We start from the raw sequence: 21,498 nt of genomic DNA, 5'->3' as shown, positions 1-21,498 counted from the left end.
TAAAACTTGTATTTTCTTCATTGAAATCCCTGGTGTTTGTATATGAGTCCAGTAGGCGGTTCAGCTCAGTGATTGACAGCTGTCTCTGCATGAACAATCCTCAGGCATCTTTTAAAGCTCAATCTAATATGCCTCTGAACCAGTGTTCATAAAAACACGAGACTAGTGTAAACATACCACCGATCTGCAAACGAACAAGAAATTATCGGCTAATTGGATCGTTAGCTGGGGCTTTAAATCATTGCCGTTGGTAGCACAACTCCACGTGTAAACAGAATATATGCTGTGAACAATATACAGTCTCTAGAAATCCAGCAATCATTAACCCCTTTATTACCAAGGGTGGTTTGCACGTTAACTCCCGAGCCAATTTTTACAATTCTGACCAGTGTCCCTTTATGAGGTAATAACTCAGGAACGCTTCAACGGATCTAGGCGATTCTGACAATGTTTTCTCATGACATATTGTACTTCATGTTAGTGGTAAAATTTCATTCATATAACTTGCGTTTATTTGTGAAAAAAATGGAAATTTGGCAAAAATGTTGAAAATTTCGCAATTTTCCAACTTTGAATTTTTATGCCCTTAAATCACAGAGATATGGCACTCAAAAAACTTGATAAGTAACATTTCCCACATGTTTACTTTACATCAGCACAATTTTGGAACCAAATTTTTTTTTCTCGTTAGGAAGTTATAAGGGTTAAAAGTTGACCAGCGATTTCTCATTTTTGCAACACCATTTTATTTTTACGGACCACATCACATTTGAAGTCACTTTGAGGGGTCTATATGATAGAAAATACCCAAAAGTTACACCATTCTAAAAACTGCACCCCTCAAGGTGCGCAAAACCACATTCAAGAAGTTTATTAACCCTTCAGGTGCTTCACAGGAATTTTTTGAATGTTTAAAAAAAAATGAACATTTAACTTTTTTCACAAAAAAAATTCCTTCAGGTTCAATTTTTTTTATTTTACCAAGGGTAACAGGAGAAATTGGACTGCAAAAGTTATTGTGCAATTTGTCCTGAGTACGCTGATACCTGATATGTGGGGGGAACCAATGTTTGGGTGCATGGCAGAAGGGAAGGAGCGCCGTTTGACTTTTTCACTGCAAAATTGACTGGAATTCAGATCGGATGCCATGTCACGTTTGGAGAGCCCCTGATGTGCCTAAACAGTGGAAACCCCCCACAAGTGATCCCATTTTGTAAACTAGACCCCCAGGGAACTTATCTAGCTATGTGGTGAGCACTTTGAACCCCCAAGGGCTTCACAGAAGTTTATAACGTACAGCCGTACAATTAAAAAATCATATTTTTTCCACGAAAATGTTCTTTTCACCCCCAATTGTTATTTTCCCAAGAGTAACAGGACCCCAAAAGTTATTGTGCAATTTGTCCTGAGTACGCTGATTCCCCATATGTGGGGGTAAACCACTATTTGGGCGCATGGCAGAGCTCGGAAGGGAAGCAGCGCCATTTGACTTTTGGCTGGAATTGAGATCGGACGCCATGTCGCATTTGGAAAGCCCCTGATGTGCCAAAACAGTGGAAACCCCCCAATTGTAACTCCAACCCTAACCCCAACATACCCCTAGCCCTAACCCTAGCCCTAATGGGAAAATGGAAATAAATACATTTTTATTTTATTTTATTATTTTTCCCTAACTAAGGGGATGATAACGGGGGTTTGATTTACTATTTATGGCGGTTTTTATTTTTAGCAGCTGTCACACGCTAAAAGACGCTTTTCATTGTAAAAATAGTTTATGCATCACCACATTTTGAGAGCTATAATTTTTCCATAGTTTGACCCACCGAGTCATGTGAGGTCTTATTTTTTGCAGGACGAGTTGATGTTTTTATTGGTACCATTTTCGGGCACGTGACTTTTTTTATCGCTTTTTATTCCGATTTTTGGGACGCAAAATGAACAAAAACCAGCGTTTCATGAATTTCTTTTGGGGGGTGCGTCTACACCGTTCCGCGTGCGGTAAAATTGATAAAGCGTTTTTTATTCTTCAGGTCATTATGGTTACAGTGATACCTCATTTATGTTGTTTTTTTATGTTTTGGAGCTTTTATGCAATGAAAACAATTTTATATAAAAATTAATTATTTTTGCATCGCTTTATTCTGCGAGCTATAACTTTTTTATTTTGTTATCTGATGACGCTGTGTGGCAGCTCGTTTTTTGCGGGACAAGATGACATTTTCAGCGGTACCATGTTTATTTATATCTATCTTTTTGATCGCGCGTTATTGCACTTTTTGTTCGGCGGTATGATGACAAAGCTTTATTTTTTGCTTCGTCTTTTATTTTTATTTTTTAAGGAGTTCAATAAAGGGGTTAACTAGTGGGACAGTTTTAAAGGGCGGGTCGTTACGGACGCGGCGATACTAAATATGTGTACTTTTATTGTTTTTTTGTTGTTTTTTCAAAAAATGAATTTATTAGGGAATTTTTTATTTTTAATTTATTTAGCGATTTTTTATAAATTAGTTTTACACTTTTTTTTTTTTACTTTATTACAAAGTCCCGGGGGGGACATAACTGTCATGTGACAGATCGCTGATCTGTCACATCACAGATCGCTGTGACAGATCAGTGATCTGTCACAGGCAGTGCTGCGGGCTTCCTCATGCCGTCGCTTTGCAGGCATGAGGAAGCCGCCTCCCTGCAGGCCCCCGAAGGTCCCCGCCGCCATTTTGGATTCGGGGACCTGCAGGGAAGGAAACCCCCGCAGCAGCGCTGCACATCGCGCTGCTGTGGGGGTCTCAGGGAAGCACGGAGGGAGTCCCCTCCCTGCCGATGCTTCCCTAAACCGCCGGTACACTGCGATCGTGTTTGATCACAGTGTGCCAGGGGTTAACGTGTCGGGGGCGGTCCGTGACCGCCCCTCACACATAATGCCGGGTGTCAGCTGTAATAATCAGCTGACACATAGTGCCAGGTGTCAGCTGTGATAATCAGCTGACACCTGACCGCGATCAGCTGCGCTCCCCCTGTGAGCGCAGCAGAACGTGCTAGACGTACTATTCCATCCTTGGGACTTAGGTCCCAGGTCACATGGACGGAATAGTACGTCTAATGTAGGAAAGGGGTTAATCTACAAGGGCATAAACTGAGCACCAATCAACTGGTTTTATCGCTGACTGTTGCTCATTATATTATTACTTTCTGTTGATGGGCAATGGTGATTTAGTGACTTACTGATAATAACAATAATGTTTTTGTTTATTCCCCCCATAATTTTTATCACGAAAAAAAGAATAACCTTCAAAAATAGAAAAATGAAAGAGTAGAAAATAATGGAATGGCGGGGGGAAGTAAATGTATTTATAGGATGCAGCATTCACAGGTACATCTTTTTAAAGCATAAAGAGAGAGAATGTTATAGATGCTATTTAATTAATTTAATAATTAATTCATTCATTCATTCACTTGTAGGTTGCATGGATGATTGGTGGTCAACCACGCCTGGTTAAATTCTTACTACTGCCATGCAGTAGCGTTGCCTTTTTAACATTGCTAGCCCAGACGATATCTGCAGTCATTTTGCCAACATTGACCGAAAAGGTTTTCTTATTCATTCCATGAAAGCTTGTTATATATCACTTACCCACTGAACCTCTTCTCTGCAACAAACGCCATTATAGTCACATAGTGCAGCATATGTCTCTGAAAAGCCACCTGATGAAAAAAAGATTGTAATTATTACTGATATTTTTTAGATTTAAATGTATTTGATCTTGTTGTCTTATCCATTATATAAAACCCTAATCTTATACTCGGAAATCGATTTATTGAATAAAAATATGTCCCAATATTTTGCCTTTCAGAATAATACAAAATAAACAATAAAACACATTTGCTCTTCACAAATTGAGCAAGTCCATCTACTCCTTCTTGTTGGAAGATATACGTGATACAGGGATAATATGGTTTATTTATTTGGGTGTTATTGTCCCCACGTCACCATAATGAAAAAGAGTAATGTGCAGCTCATTCACCAGTTATACTGTAACATAAATAAAATTGGTTTGTGTTGTGATCGGCAAAACGCTGCATACGTATAGTCGCGACTCCTGCAAGAACATTTCTTTGCGACTAGGAGAGATTTCAGAGGTCCAAACCTCTCCGTACATCAGCTTATAAAATGAATAGAAATAAACCCCTACAGCCCTTTCACTTTTTTTCACTATGCATGGAACAATGCCCAAAGGAATTTCCATGTTGTGGCTAAATGGTAAGTTTATGGCTAAAATCGAGAAGTCAGCATTCCCGGTGACATGTGCAGATGTCACTGTAGAAGAAGTGGGAGGATGAGCTTCGCTCTGTGCCCAGTGAGGATTCTCTGGGAGCGGGCGGTAATGTGAAGCCAAGTATGTAATTTGTGTACTTCCGGCCACATTCCTACTAGATGTGTCCAGCCTCATACAATGCACTTGCACTTAGCGAGGCCGCGCACGTCTAGTTGGCACATCGCATGCTTTTGGTCACCTCCTGCAACTCTTGGCACCGGAGAACAAGCCTGCAGTCACATACAGTAGCCTAACACCGGACTTCTCTAACCTATTGTCAATGGCGCAATTCTGTGTTTTATGCCTACAGCTTTATAATAGAGGTGTCACTATTTATTGCACCTGTATTCTGGTAAGAATTAATTGACTGCTGACCCTGCTCACAATGTACACAGCACAAGATGAAACCTGCTTTAAACAGTAGCTCCTTTTCTGCCAATAATGTGGAGTCCTGATATTATGCTTTTTCTTCCCTTTTCTCTTTCTGTACCTTTCATTGGTCTTGTTTTTGTAATGTCTTATCTATATATTCGTCATTATCGCAATTACAACAATCGTATAATTTGCCGCCGGTTATAACTTACTGCCAATGTCTCTACATGGTCTCTTTCACTTCTGTAAAAAGGATGTGAATAACTATAACATATACAAACTTTTCTTAAACTATCACTTCTCTTATTTGCTGTATTTAGAACAGCACATTTTTAGTAAAAAGGTAAATCAGAGCAAGTAGAAAAATACGAGAAATACGAGAAATTGTAGTCCTAAACGCCACATTTTTGTGTGACATTTCAAGGAAAGCACTTGATAAACCTTAGGTGGAAAAATACTACATATGAGTCACATCAGTAAAAGAAAGAAGGCCAAGGCTAAATTTAGAATACAGTGATGCAAGTGGTAGGACAGAAGCGAGTAGAAAACAAGAATTCAATTGTAAAATATCCCACTTTCCTACGGGCATAGCTCCTGGGGACTAAGCTCTTGAATACCATTCATTTATGCTAGAAAACTTAGGCCTCTTTAACACATCAGTTTTTTGCCGTCAGGCGCGATCCAGCTTTTTTTTGTAAAACCGGATCCGGCGAAATGCAATGCCGGATCCAGTTTTTCCCCATTGACTTGCATTAGCGCCGGATCGCGCCGGATGGCATTGCGTTTCATCCGTTTTTTGCCGGATCCAGCGACTTGTCTCATTCCGGCGTCTGGAAAAAACGGCTACTGTAACGTTTTTTGTCTCCGGCGAAAAAGCCGGATCCGACGCTTCCGGCTTTTTGCCACAATGAAAGTCTATGGGCGCCGGAATGCGCCGGATCCAGAAAAAGACGGATCCAGCCACCGGATCCGTTTTTTTAAGTCTGCGCATGCTCAGATCCAATTGGCCAGCCCCCAGGAAACAGATATAACCTGCTAGACGGATCCAGCAGAAAAACGGATCCGTTTCTACAGTTCTCCAAAATTTATGCCGGATCCGTTTTTTCTAAAAATAGCGGATCCTGCCTGACGGCAAAAAACTGATGTGTGAAAGTAGCCTTTAGCTGGCTGTCTGTGAATAGTGAGCGACACCATTGCCAACCACAGTGTATTGTAATCATTACAGCATTTAATAAAGTGTGTTAACCCTATGTAGACTGGAACACATGAGGACACAATCAGTTATATAGATAACACACATACAGTGGATATAAAAAGTATACACTCCCCTGTTACAATGCCAGATATTTAAAAAAAAAAAAAAAACTGATACCAAGAGGAATCATTCCAGAACTTTTTCCACTTGTTAAGTCACCTATAATCTGTACAATTCGATTGCAAAATACAATGAATTTTTTTTAGGTGGAAAAATAAGAATAAAGAACTAAATGTGGTTGCATCAATATGCACACCCTTAAACGAATACTTTGTTGAAGTACTCTTTGAAGTTATGACAACACTCAATCTTTTGAGTAGGGAGTCTACCAGCATGACACATTTAAAATTGGCAATTTTTACCCACTCATCATTGAAGTAGCGCTCCAAATCTGTCAGATTCAGTTGGAATCTCCTGTGTACAGCGCCCACTTCAGGTCAACAGACCGATTTTCAGTTGGATTCAGGTCTGGATTCTAGTTTGGCCATGCCAAATCTTTGATCTTCTCCTAGTGAAACCATTCTTTTTTTTATTTGGAGAAATTCTTAGGGTTGTTGTTGTGCTGTAAGGGGAAATTCCTCTTCATCTTTTTAGCAAAGGCCTGAAGATTTTGTTGCAAAATTGACTGATATTTGGAGCAATTCATAATTTTCTCTACATTGACTAAATTCCCAGTTCCAGCTGCTGACAAAGAGCTCCAAAGCATAATGCTACCACCACCGTACTTCACTGTGGGTATACTGTTCTTTTGGTGATGCGCAGTGATGGCTTTGTGCCATACATACCTTTTGAAATGATGGTCAAAAAGTTCAACATTGATCTTATCAGACAGGAAAACAATTTCCCAAATACTTTTAGCAAAACATAGCTGGGCTTGCATGTCTTTCTTTTTAGGAAAAGGCTTCCATCTTGCCATCCTATCCCACAGGCCAGACATATGAAGAATTCAGAAGATTGTTGTTTCATGAAGTACACTACCAGTATTCGCTAGAAATTTCTGAATCTCTTTAAAGTTGTTTTAGGGCTCTTGGCCCAATTTTTTTCTTGCATTTTCCTCAATTTTTGAGGGACGTCCAGTTCTAGGAAATGTCACTATCATGCTAAATTTAACCCCTGCATCCCCCAGCCTCTTTTCACCTTCCTGACCCGGCCAATCTTTTCCAATTCTGACCAATGTCAATTTATGAGGTTAGAAATCTGGAACACTTGAACATATCCAAGAGATTCTTAGATTGTTTTTTTCGGGACACATTGTACTTCATGTTAGTGCTAAATTTCGGTCGGTATGATTTGAGTTTATGAAAATGTAACAAAAAAATGAAAATTTGCAAATTTTCAAGCTTTGAATTTGTATGCCCTTAAACCAGATAGTTATATCACACAAAATAGTTAATAACTAACATTTACCACATGTCTACTTCACATTAACATAATTTTTTAACTATATATTTTTGTGAGAATGTTAGAAGGGTTAAAAGTTTATCAGCAATTTTTCATTTTTCCAACAAAATATACAAACCTTTTTTTTTAAGGATCACATTCCATTTGAAGTGACTTTGAGGAAAGTATGTGATAGAAAACACACAAAAGTGACACAATTTTAAAAACTACACCCCTCTAAATTCTCAAAACCACATTCAAGAAGTTTATTAACCCTTCAGGTGCTTCACAGGAATTAAAGCAATGTGGAATGAAAAAATGAAAATGTTACTTTTCCCCACAAAAATATTGCTTTAGCCCCATATTTTGCATTTTCAAAAGGGTAACAGGAGAAAATGGACCAGAGAAACTGTTGTGCTTATATCTCCTGAATACACCAATACCCCATATCTGGTGCAAAACTACTGTTTGGGCGCCTGGCAGGGCTCGGAAGGGAAGGAGCACCATTCACATTTTGGAGCACAAAATTGGCTGAAATAGATAGCGAACATGTTGGGTTTGCGGAGCCTCTGATGTGCCTGAACAGTATAAACCCCCACAAATGAACCCATTTTGAAAACTACACTGCTTAAAGAATTTATGTAGAAGTGTGGTGAGTGGTTTGAACCCACTGGTTCAATTCACTGTACAATTTGTTGTGCAATTTCTTCTGAGTACACCGAAACCCCATAAGTGATTGAAAACTACTGTTTGAGGGCATGGCATGGCTCAGAAGGGAAGGAGCACCATTGGACTTTTTGAAAGTAATTTTGGCTGAAATACATAGTGGACTCTATGTCACATTTGGAGAGCCCCTAATGTGCCTAAACAGTGGAAATCCCCCACTAGTGACCGTATCTTGGAAAATACACCCCTCAAGGAACTTACCTAGAGGTGAGCACCTTGAAACCAGAGGCGCTTCAAAGAATATTATTACGTTAAGCTGTGCAAATGAAAAAAATACTTTTTTCTCGCAAAATGTTACTTTAGCCGCCAATTTTTCTTTTTCACAAGAGTAACAGGAGAAAATGAACCCCAAAATCTGTTGTTCGATTTCTCCTTAGTACTCCAATTTTTCCTTTTCACAAGGGTAACAGGAGAAAATGGACCCCAAAATCTGTTTTGCGATTTCTCCTGAGTAGGCCAATGCCCCATATCTGGTGGAAAACTACTGTTTGGGCACATGGCAGGGCACAGGAGGGAAGGAGTGCCAATCGAATTCTTGAACGCAATTTTCGCTGAAATAGATTGCAGATGCCATGTCACATTTGAAGAGCCCCTAAAATGCCAAAACAGCATAAACCCTCACAAGTGACCCCATTTTGGAAAGTACACTTCTTGGGGATAAATGTAAGTCTGTAGTGAGCATTTTTAACACTCAGGTGATTAATAGAATTATATAGCATTAGGTTGAGTCAATGGAAACTTACCATTATTACCACTAAAATGTTGCATTGGCCCCAAATTTCAATTTTCAAAATGGATAATAGGAGAAAATGAACTGTACAATTTGCTACACATTTTTTTCTGAGTACACCAATATCTCATATGTGGATAAAAAAAGCTAATTTTGAGTCACAGTACAAAGCTCAGATGGGAAGAAGCGCTATATTAGAGTTCAGATTTTGCTGGAGTGGTTTGAGGATGCCATGTCACATTGCCAGAGTCCCTGAGATGCCAGGACAACAGAACCCATCCAAAATACATCCCTCAATGAATTCATCTAAGGGTGTAATGATCATACTAACAAGACAGGTGTGTCACAGAATATTATACCATTGGGCAGTGAAGAGAAAATAATTACATTTTTACCCCTAGCATTTTGTTTATCTCCAGATTTTACATTTTCACACTGGAGATGGGGAAAAATGGTACCAAAATTTGTCACACAATTTCTGCTGAACGTGTGTCTGTACATTATTGCTTAGTCACACAGTGAGATTCATGAGGGATGGAGTGCTTTTTAACTCCCGAAGAACAAATTATCATAGAATAGTTTGTGGACTCCATATCCAAAGCCCCATGTCACGGAGATACTGTGACAGAGAGGGGCCAGAAGATCACGGCGTCTGGTTTCACAAATTCCTGCACTGGTTAAAAGTACTTCTTATTAAACAATGCATGGTTTTTCCTTGCTGGCAGTGAAAGGGTTAATCCATTCAGTTGAATATCCTAGAGCTTTCCTACATGCTTGCATCTGGCACTTAGGAATTGCCGGTGTTAGTTCTTACTGCCTGGTTTGGAGTTGGAGGTGTAGTTCGTGGTTGGAGTTGGCATTTGGATATTTGTATAGGAAATTGTTGCTTGGAGTTTTGTTTTTTTGTGCACATTCTCATCCTCTCCTATTTGGTTTATTCTTCATTGAACTCTCCTGTGTTCCACTCTGTTGTTTGTATTTTCGTGAGTTTGTTTTGCATAATTGTTATTTTCATTTATTCCTGTCCATTTTTCCATGTTTGTCTGGTTAGTGTTATCCTATACACTTCAGTTTCCTATGTCCCTGGGTGGGGGAGGGGACAGATAAAGGTTGATATTGGAGCATAGCAGGGCACGTGAACCCGGTGTCTCCACCTTCTGGAGTTATCCAGGGAACAGGGATAGACTAGAGCGCCCTGAGTTCTAGGGACCTTGTTAGCACTCACAGTCCCAAGGCATTGTGTGATACCCTAAGTGCCATAAGAGCAGAATCCCCCCCTTGAGCGACCCCATTTTGGAAATTACACCCCTCTGGGAATTTATCTGCAGGTATGCTAATGCTTTTTACTCAATGGGTGTTTTCCAGAAACGAGCAGCAGTGGATGTTGCTGAGTGAAAATTGCAAATCTGCCATTTGTAGTGTCCAGTACATTGTAGTGCCAGTACATTGCAGTGTACAGTGCATTAAGCACAGCTCATGCTTTTAGAGACATGGACCCCATAAATTAAGCGGACTTTCATTGCTACAGAAATGTAAAATATGTGGGTGCTAAGTGTGGTTTAGGCACACTGGGGCTCAGAAGGGAGAGGGGCTTTTGGATTTGGGAGTGTAGAATTTGCTGGATTTCTTCTTGGTGGCAAGGAGTCATAGTGCTTTTCCATAGCATTTGTACTACTAATAATGTCGAAACCCTTATATTTCCATTGACAGATGATGGACCTGAGTGGAGAATAACTTTTTTTGTGGACTGAGTTGAAGTTTTTATTGGGAATATTTTACTTAACATTTTAGATCAAATTTATCCTGTACTCTATGCTGAGCACCTACATTTGGTTTTCCAACCATGTAAATTTCCAAATGAGGTGATTTAGATGAAACTCCTGAGGGATACATTCACTATAATGAGGTAGCAGGGGTTCTCTGAACTCAATCTGGCCTCTGTTCAGCGGTGTCCTTCTTTTCAGAGGTGCAAAAAACTGTGGTCGAACAAAGTTTTATGCACGCTTAAAAAGACAGACATCACCTGAGCTAAGGCCAGACGGTGTCCACATTGTCTTCATCTGCTTCATTATAGGGAATATTTTGTCGGGGGTTCTATCTGAATCATGTATTTCAAAAATTTACATGAAAAACTCTGGTGTAAGCGCTCAGCGTAGAATGCAGTATGAGACCAGGGTCAGACTTGCGAGAAACGTGCACGAGCTTTGTACCTCAATACCCAGCACTGCTGCCGGCACTCGGACCGGAGCATTCAGCTGCACAGAAATACATGCCGGCAGCAGTGCTGGGTATTGAGTTGCGAGACTCGTGCGAGCAATTCTGGAATTGTTTGGGTTTTTTTTCAAGCTGTTCACGGTATGGTAAAAGTGATAAGGCAGCTTTATTCTTTGGGTCAGTACAATTACAGCGATGCCACATTTATATATTTTTTTTATGTTTTTGCTCTTTTATACAATAAAAACAATTCTATAGAAAAAATATTGTTTTTGCATCGCTATATTCTGAGAGCTACAGCGTTTTTACTGCTCTTCTTATGGAGTTATAGGGTGGCTTTTTTTAGGGACAAGATGATGTTTTCAGTTATACCATTTTTATTTCCATTCAACTTTTTAATTGCGCTTTATTCTACTTTTCGTTTGTCAGTATGATGAAAAAGCATATTTGTTTGCCATTTGTTTGTATATTTTTTTATACAGTGTTCACTGAAGGGGTTAACTAGTGTGACAGTTTTATAGGTCTGGTTGTTCTTGAGGTGGCGACATGAAATCCGTGTACTTTTTTGTTTATTTAGTTTTTTACATAAATATTATTTATTGGTAAAATATTATAATATTATTTTCATTTTTTAATTTATTTTGTAATATTTTAACCCCTTCACGTCATGCGCTGTACTAGTACAGCGCATGTCGTGTCTCCCCCTTTGATGTGGACTCCGGCACTGAGCCCACATCTTTCCCGACACATGTCAGCTGTTTGAACAGTTGACAACTGCCTCTAACAGCCGCGGGTGGAATCGCGATCCACCCATGGCTATTAAACTGTTAAATGCCTCTGTCAATCTCTGACAGCGGAATTTAAGACGCGTTTCCAGCAAGCACCAGAAATCCCGCCCATCAGTGAATCAGTGACCCCTTCACATGATTGTCACTGCCGGATTACTATGAGCGCCGCCCGTTAGCAATTCTGCTACATACAGGCGATCAACAAAAAAAAAAATCAATCATACACATATTTGGCATCGTCGCATTCAGAATCGCCCGATCTATCAGGCTATAAAAAGAATTACCGTAATTTGATCGGTAAACGGCGTAGTGAAAAAAAAAGGCAAAACGCCAGAATTATGTTTTTTTGGTCGCCGCAACATTACATTAAAATGCAATAACGGGCGATCAAAAGATCGTATCCACACCAAAATGGTATAATTAAAAACATCAGCTCGGCACGCAAAAAAACGCCCTCACCCAAACCGAGATCATGAAAAATGGAGACGCTACGCGTCTTGGAATTTTTTTTTTTAGCAAACTTTGGATTTTTTTTCACCACTTAAATAAAAAAGAATATAGACATGTTTGGTGTCTATGGATTCACAATGACCTGGAGAATCATAATGACAGGTCAGTTTTAGCATTTGGTGAACATGGTAAAAAAAATACAAAAAACAGTTGTGGAATTGCACTTTTTTTGCAATTTCACCGCTCTTGGAATTTTTTTTTACCATTTTTGAGTACACAATATGGTAAAACCAATGGTGTTGTTCAAAAGTACAACTTGTCACACAAAAAAACAAGCCCTCATGTCACAATATGGATTGAAAAATAAAAAAGTTATGGCAAGAAGGGGAGCGAAAAACAGAAACGCAAAAACGAAAAAGGGCTCCGTCTTGAAGGGTTTAAAAAAGATTTATATGATTTTTTTTTGCTTAGCGACTCTATAGGCTTTAACTTTTATCACTTTGATTGCTGATACAATACATTGCAATGCACCATCATTACAATGCATTATACCTGTCAGTATTACACTGACAGATGCCTCTTTGACCATGCTCCTGGCATGGTTTAACAGGCTTTCCTTGTCTGGCTGACCTGGAGGTCATCATGACGACTTCAGGTTGCCATGACAATGATTGGGCCCTCGCGATGACATCTTGGAGGGGTAGGCGATCTGACAGGAGAAGGAGCCACTCTCTTTCCTAGCCTCCTAAAAGTTGCGACCGATATTGATTGCGGCATTTAGGGGGAAAAACAGTCGGGACCGCTTCCGACAGTCACAGCCGGGGCTCAGCTATCACGTAAGCCAAGCAATCACATGGGCACGGCTCATGTGTGGCATATGATTGCCATGACGTACCCATACATCAAAGATCGGGAACCCCTAACTGACCATAATCTATTGGTACATCAAAGGTCGTGAAACGGTTAAGCCGCTTCTTAATGACCGTCTTTACAATGTCCCACAGTATATCTAATACCTTGGGAAAAAAATTTGAACCCTTCTCCCGATTGATTACTGTCAATAATGGGATCCCTTTGCTGTGTACTTACTACTATTTAAAATGAGTTTAATCGTGATTGGCTAATTCTGAACATTACCACATCCCTAACTACAAGAGGGTGTTCACATTTATGCCACCACATTGTGATGGTTTTGCTATTGTTCTTTCCCCCCTTACAAGGATTCAGTTTGTTTCGCAATGAAATAGTACAGATTATACCTGACATTAAAGGTGGAAAAAATTCTGAAACGATTCTTCTTGCTATGATTTTTTGATATGACAACTGGCCTTTTAACAGTGGTGTGTAGACTTTTTATATAACCTGTATAGAGTTGTTTAATATACATTAAATACATTAGGCAATATGTATATACAAGAAAGCATTCAACAGTCTCTGGTTATGAAAGAAAACTGGTGAAATGAAAAGGGATAACAGTTTTAAATCTTATACCCCTTTAGGCTAAATGTGACAACAGAATGGAATTAGACTGGTTTCCGGCACAAGTAATGCTAAAAGCCTTAGAAATTTTAAGTGTGCCCTTAGGTAGCAGGATCCCTTCTATACCGTAAATCAATCGTATAAACTAGGCTTTGGATAGCAATACAAAGCTATATTTGGTATTTGTCTCATGCTGTACAATTGGACTTGCTGATATCTTTCACATTTGAGATCTAAGGGTTTTTTTGCTTCAGGAAAAAAGAGATATCAAATTAAATATTGAGCTTGGTCAATTTCCTGCAGATCCTAAGAGCTCGGCAGAATACATCTAATCATCCCACAAGAGCTAATACTGGCACAAACTGTACAGACTTAACTCCTTATAATCTGGATTACTGTTAGGCTGTGTTCACACACAGCGTTTTTTTTGCGGTTTTTCCCACGGATTTGCCAAAAAATCCGTGGGAAAAACGCGAAAAAGAAGCTTCCCATTCATTCCTATGCATTTAGCACTTTTTGTGCACAATGATGCGAAAAAAATGCATTGCGGTAAAAAACGCAGCATGCTCATTAATTTTGCGGATTTTTCCGCGTTTCAGGCTAGTTCAATGCGTTTTGAAAACGCGCCGGAAAAAACGCATCAAAAACGCACAAAAAACGTGCAAAAACCGCAACGAAAACGCGCAGACAAAAAAGGCGCGGTTTCTGGGAAGGGAGTCAGGTTTTTGAGCAGAAATTTTCTGATACGTGTGCACTTAGCCTTAGAAGTCTCTGTGTTCAGTCAAGGGAGGCTCTTCATCCTAATATGGCAGGTACAGAACAATCCCTAAAGGGGTTGTCTTTAGGAGACTATCACAAGCCCTCTTCTAATAGCCTCAGGTCCAGATTCTGAATCCGCTTCCCCCATCCTTATCAAGTAACATTGCTGGAATAAAATTGTAGCCAACTGTAAAGAACCCCTGCACTCACATAATCATTATTCTTTATCATGACTTTCATGCCAAATAAAGAAAAGCTATTGTTATTACTAATATAATATTATCATTGTACTCACTAAAATACCTTGTAATATGATAAGCGCGTAAATAAAATGTACCCATACAACGGTAACAGAACACAAAGATGAGGAAAGAAGCCTTATAATGAAGCGACATCTATGTAATCATATACAAAATGTCTCACCGCAGATCCCAGGGGTCGGGGGAAGCCCAGCAGTGTCGGAGTTTGGAGATGAATTTCGCGAACTGTCCGCAGACTCGGGATATTGTCGCCTGACCAGACATCTAGTGCATAATAGTAAAAAAATGAGTGAGGACCACAGAAAAAGTAAATCAGTAAATTACATCAGTTAGGTGAAGTGAGTTCATCAGCTGTGAACTCCCAGGACCTGTCTGACAGCACCGTGAGCAGAAGAACTTTCTCACGCTCAAGGTGCCGTCAGACAGGGAATAGGAGTTCACAGGGAGTCACTGAGCACACGCTGCTCAGTGTCTCTGCTGGATAGCAGGCTGTATGGTCGCATCATGCAACCATACAGCCTGCCATCTAGATGTAGCAGAGCTAGACCCATCATGGGACAAATGGAATATCAACTTCTCTGCGAAAAGGTGCGGAATATTGTTGTTTGTTTATTTTTAACTTTTTTGCTGAAGACAATGGCATTGGTGGAATGGGCGAGGTCGTAAGTATGGTTTACTTAAGATTTATTAAAAGAGTCTGAGTCATTCTTTCAATTAAAGGACTTTTTTCTGGGTGGGTGTGTTTTTATATGATATAACTATGGGGTTAGTAATGGGGGCATCTTATTGATCAATACACTTGCCAGGCTACAGGGCAAGTGGGAAGAGCCAGGCTAAAGGCCAGAATTGGTACATCTTAGAGATGCGCCTTTTCTGGGGCGGCTGATAGCTAATGTTTTTAGCCTGGGGGGGGCAGTATTCATGGCCCATTCCTAGGCTATTAACATCAACCCGCAGCTGTCTGAATAGCCTTTGCTGGTTATTAATTATAGGGGGACCCTACGTCATTTTTTTATGGTCCCCCATTTTAATAGACAGCAAAAGCTAAATATACAGTTGTGAGCTGATATTAATAGCCTGCGAAGCTCCATGAGTATTACCCCTTTCCCAGGCTATAAACATCAGCTTCCAGCCATCGGCTTTCCCTCTGCTGGATAAGAAAATTATATGAGAGCCCACGCCATTTTTTTCAGAAAAATAATCTTTTATTAATTAAATACATGTATAGGAAGCTGCACACGCACTGTACTAATTATATATGTCACTGACATCTGCATATCTATCTATTCTATGTGTATATACTGTATGTAATCCATCTATTCTATCCTGTCGGCTCCTGCTGTGATTTTACAGTACGTGGCTGCTGAATTGCCGGCTTTTCTTCTATCTATGCAATATATATACAAATATATGTGTGTGTCACTGACACTTATATATCTATCTATTCTATGTGTATACAGGGTGGGCCATGTATATGGATACACCTAAATAAAATGGGAATGGTTGGTGATATCAACTTCCTGTTTGTGGCACATTAGTATATGGGAGGGGGAAAACTTTTCAAGAAGGGTGGTGACCATGGCGGCCATTTTGAAGTTGGTCATTTTGGATCCAACTTTATTTTTTCCAATGGGAAGAGGGTCATGTGATACATCAACCTTATTTAAAATTTCACAAGATAAACAATGGTGTGCTTGGTTTTAACGTAACTTTATTCTTTCATGAGTTATTTACAAGTTTCTCTTTGTTTACAGCCATTGACATGTCGCAGAGATTAACATGTGAGGAGCGGAGAGAAATTGTGTTGATGTCTGGTGAACGCAGTACCCAGGTCAGTGCAGCAGATTTCAATGCAAGACACCCTACGCAAGAAAACTGTCACCATTCCCATTTTATTTAGGTGTATCCATATAAATGGCCCACCCAAAAAAGTTTGCCTCATCACTGAACAAAATGTTCTGTGTAAACTGAGGGTTCTGTTCCAATTTTTGTTTTTCCCATTCTGTAAATTCAGCGTGCCGATTTGGCATCAGTCGAACATCCCTTCGGCGGATATTAGCTACTTACAAATGGCACCCTTACAAAATCCAGCTGCTGCAGCATCTCAACGAGGATGACACAGATCGGCACGCTGAATTTGCAGAATGGGCAAAACAAAAATTGGAACAGGACCCTCAGTATACACAGAACATTATGTACAGTGATGAGGCAAACTTTTTTGGGTGGGGATCCAACAAACCATTGCCGAAGTCCCCCCCCACAAATTATGAGGCGAAAACCATAATATATTACCAATTGGGGAATCCCTACACCCATGGACCCACTCTACTCTGTGCATACCCGAGCAAAGTCGAGTAGGGAGCACTAGTGCTCATCACTACTGAAAAACCTGAAGAATCTGACACTGGTATTGTCGATGGTTTACCCAAAATCATCTGACCAAAACCATAATATATTACCAATTGGGGAAACCATATACCCATGGACCCCCCAGACCAATTTAGCACCAAATTCAAGGACCCCCCAACTGCCACAATGAAGGCTTTTGACCACCTCAAATGCCTGAGACCCCCACAACGAAATGCTATGGCCGTTTCCATCCCATCCTGTAAGCCAAGCGCCCAAAGATTGCTGTCTACAGCATTCACATATACCCCATCTGCCAACCAGAATTCCTCATCACATTTTTCCAACTCAAAATGACGAACCACAACTCCCCCAATCTTACACACGAAACTGGACAAGGCCCTGTTGATTTTTATTCTGGCCTTATTAATCCTTTCTACTGATCTTGCACTACACCAACATTTTCGCTGAACAATTTCCGATCACACAATGGTCATCAGTCTAAAAGACACCCATAACTGAAGCAAATCATGCATAATGTCTTTTTCTAGTTACCGAAAAGGGCAAAATCCCAGGTCATTACCCCCAACATGTAATACCAAAATATCACGTGGCTTATCAAGCCTGGCGCTGCTATGCAGCTCCTGCAGATCCCTGCTCCAACCCATCCCCCTGAAACCAAGGCACCTGATCACTGCCACATTCCTGGAAAAACCGAGCTGCCTCTCCTTACGCCGCACATCCGCATGCAGCGTTCCCCAGTGGACATATGAATGGCCCAAGATCCAAATCAACAAGGGGACGGAACCTACAAAAAAACACAAACAACTTACACCACAATCCCTTCCCACCAACAAACAACCACAATACCACATCAATTTTGCAAATCCGCCCCAGCTCCCTGAGGCCTAATATAACTCCGATAGGACCCAAACCACAAACTGCTGCTTCCGTTGCCGCCCCAATCCGAAAAGAATGAGATGCAAACCGGGAGCCTTTCAGACCCAACAACACCAAACCCTTCCTAATCACAGTAATAAACTGAAACTTTGATAAAAATGAACCATCAGCATGACACAATAACGCCCCGCCCCCCGGGCAAGGCTGACCACCATTATAAAACTGAAAACAGCGTACCGGACACATCAAGGACTCAAGCACAGCTAATAATGCTAACTGCTTACCCTTTTTCATCTATTTTCAACCGCCTAATCCAGAACTCCCACTCCCGTTCGTGACCACCATGTCCATGGCTAAAAGACCCTCCCTCTACTTTTACTGGGAGACACAATCTCCCCCACTCTTAAAGCTCCAAAGAAAGCAAGTGAAAAAGCCAAATGAAAAAGACCTGCCTCAAAATCTGAACTAGTCTTATCCAAAACCCCACCCAGCTGTTCCAACATGTTAAACGACACCGAATGCCTACAATCACCCCGACTACCACCTTGCCTAAACCCTTTCAACGCCTTTTTCACCAAAAACACTTTTGTCAAATCCCTCTGATCCCAAAGCTTGAAGCCAAAGGCCAAAGCCGCGCTAATCCCCTCCGCCGGGCACTCCAAAACCTTGTCCTCCACCTACAGGGCCAACGACTGAAAACGCTCCCACTGCGTACAAGATAGCGAGTCAGCAATATAATTCTTTAGACCTGGCACACGAGAAGCCATAACGTACGCATTTATAGACAGGCAGGTCAAAACCAGTTGCCAAAGTACACGAATCACCGGAGGCGAAGATGCCATCAAACTATTAATCACACATATTACCCCCATGTTATTACAATTGTACCCTCCTGTCCTGAAAATCCCTCCTTCATAAATGCACGGCTACCAGAATGGGAAAAATCTCCAACAACACTATATTCTTGACCAGACCTGACAAAAAACAATCTTCCGGCAACCTGGAAGCACACCACTGACCTCTAAAGTATGCCCCAAAACCAACCCCACCTGAGGCATCCATAAACAAATCCAAATCAACGTTTCCCACTGCCACCTCCATAAGCAATGAACGGCCATTATATTGCTCTAAAAACCTATCCCAAACCTCCAAATGAGCTTTATGTTCCCTAAATAGCCAAACGAAATGATGTGGAGCTCGAACTTCGCAGTGGCGCTAGCCAATTGACGAGAGAAAATGGAATAATGTGGCAAGCAAAATTCAGCTTACCGAGAAATGACTGAACTTCCCGCAAGGACAACTTCTTAAGCGCCTCGCCCGAGCCACCTCTTCCCACAAAACTACAACCTTCTCCAGCAATCTGAACTCCCATTTAACCGAGTCAATCATGATGCCCAAAAAAGAAAGGCTCATAGGGGGCCCTTCTGTTTTTCCCGGAGCTATCAGTACCCCAAAACGCTCCGCCACCCACTCAACTGCCCTCAGAATGGTTTCACAGCAGCTGGAATGACCAGAACCAATACACAAAAAATCATCCAAATAATGTATCAGCGAGTCGAAACGGACACATCACGAACAACCCATTCCAGAAAAGAACTGAATGCCTCAAAGAATGCATAAGATAGAGAGCAACCCTTTAGTAAACATATATCAACAAAAAAGCTCCCCTCCCCAATAACAACCTAACGCTCTCAAGATGAACAGGTAACAATCTAAAAGCAGATTCAATGTCCGTTTCTGCCAGAAAGGCCCCCCTCCCACAACTCCGAACCCAACGTGCCGCTTCATCAAATGACGTATAAACCACGGCGCAAAGCTAAAGATAAATCCCATCATTCGCCGACCTCCCACGAGGATAAGACAAATGATGAAAAGGCCTACATTTATTCGGCTCCTTCTTAGGAACAACGCTCAAGGGTGAAACAACCAATTCATCAAACGGAGGAACATTATGCAGTCCATGTAGCAGAACAGAGGAGAGCAATTTTCCGGCGCCTTTTCCCCTATAACACTTGTCAAAATAGCAAACGGCTGGAGCCAACTAACAAATATTTGAGGGATCAGGCTCCACCTCCGTTTCTCTTCTTCCTCTTTCTGACTATCCTCCTTTTTACCTTTATCTAAGTTAAACTTCTCCAAAGGAAGCAGGGAAAAATCTCGACATATTCGTCCTTCTAGATTTATTCCACACTTCCTTCTTAAGATGAGCCCCAAGCGGACCCTCAAAATAAGCATCAACCTCCACATACGCCCTATCATCTAAATGAATCCTACACTCCTTCTCCTTTTCCGTTTGCACCGACACTGACACTGGATAAGAAATTTGGCTAGGAATAACTGAACCCATGAAATGAAGGGATTGTCCAGCTCCACGATGTAGTGAAAATAAACTATTCTTTTATTCACTTCAATTCATATGGTACAGACGAGGTAAAATGCCAGCATAGTACAAAGGTTGCTTGCGTTATCAACGCGTTTCTGCTGACTGTGCACCCTTAGTCATGATATCAAGCAAATATTACCGACAGACCTTTTATGCTGAATCCGGTCAACACACCGGTAAAATAATTAGACAATTAACAAAGTGAGAACACATGAAGTACAAATACATTTAAAATCACAAAGAAGAAAATCATAAATTTAGAAACAACTGAAGGGTACAAATAGGATAATTAGCAATATGCATATAATATTTTTACATTAATAAAGTTATTCTCATTTATCCATATATATGCGCACAGTTTTTCTTTGATTTCTTTTTCTTATAATTATCTTTATATTTTCTTTTATGTTCTTATATTATTATTTTCTATATATTAAGCCAAACTATTTGTATAGAAAAGGAGAAGTAAAAGGAATAGTTATAAATTATTTGTAGATAAATATTTATAACAATGATCAATAAAATTATTTAACAGATCACGAAAGAATAAATTGCAATGCTGGTATTCGCAATGCAATATAAATAATCAAATTGTCTACTTCATTTTCAACACTTCTTATTCTTTTTGTTTCACATGTTTCTTTTTTATCAATTTATTAATAAATTATTTCACATTTTTTATATCTATTTATTAATAATTTATGTGCATTTAGAGAATGAAGGATCGCATGTTTTCCCTGAACTATAACAATTCTTCATGAATAAATCCATGAATATGTTTTTTAATTATCTATTTGTCTCCAAATAACCAGATCTAAATTTATCTAAACAAAAACACATTGATGGGTTAATAAAAAAGCATGATGTCTTTTCTTTTATTAAGACCTTGTGGTACTCTTGTATTTAGTTTGAAAATCCACCACGCCTCTCTGCTTCTTAGTGTAGTTTCTGTATCACCACCTCTAATCGGTCTGCGTATTTTTTCTATGCCATAAACCCTCAATGGATCTAATTTATTGTTGTGAACTTCAATGAAGTGTTTGGAAACTTGAGACACATTCCTAAAAGGATTGAAATTCTCCACGTCATGGATGTGGGTCGCCCTCCCAGGGCTGTGGGGTACTCGGTACCGGGCCGGTGTCGGCG

General features: G+C 40.2%; 1 protein-coding gene across 9 annotated transcripts in view; it reads right to left on the bottom strand.

Moving 5' to 3' along the window:
• Window positions 1–21,498, bottom strand: part of CARMIL3 (capping protein regulator and myosin 1 linker 3) — a 155,971-nt gene that overhangs the window by 95,925 nt on the left and 38,548 nt on the right. For all 9 annotated transcript variants that reach the window (XR_012232183.1, XM_073575419.1, XM_073575417.1 and 6 more), the window contains exons 6-7: window positions 14,887–14,987; window positions 3,629–3,699 (exon numbers count right to left, since the gene is read on the bottom strand). Coding sequence is in view for 8 of the 9 variants with exons in the window: in XM_073575419.1 (XP_073431520.1) it covers window positions 3,629–3,699; window positions 14,887–14,987 (172 nt within the window). In the remaining variant the exon portion in view is untranslated. The remainder of the gene's footprint in view (window positions 1–3,628; window positions 3,700–14,886; window positions 14,988–21,498) is intronic.

Source organism: Dendrobates tinctorius, unplaced genomic scaffold (genome assembly GCF_039654945.1).
Source record: "Dendrobates tinctorius isolate UK_male_01 unplaced genomic scaffold, ASM3965494v1 ptg000044l, whole genome shotgun sequence".
In the NCBI taxonomy this organism is placed as follows: Eukaryota; Metazoa; Chordata; class Amphibia; order Anura; family Dendrobatidae; genus Dendrobates; species Dendrobates tinctorius.
Note: the sequence above shows the minus strand (reverse complement) of the source record. Positions and strands in the feature narration are given on the sequence as shown.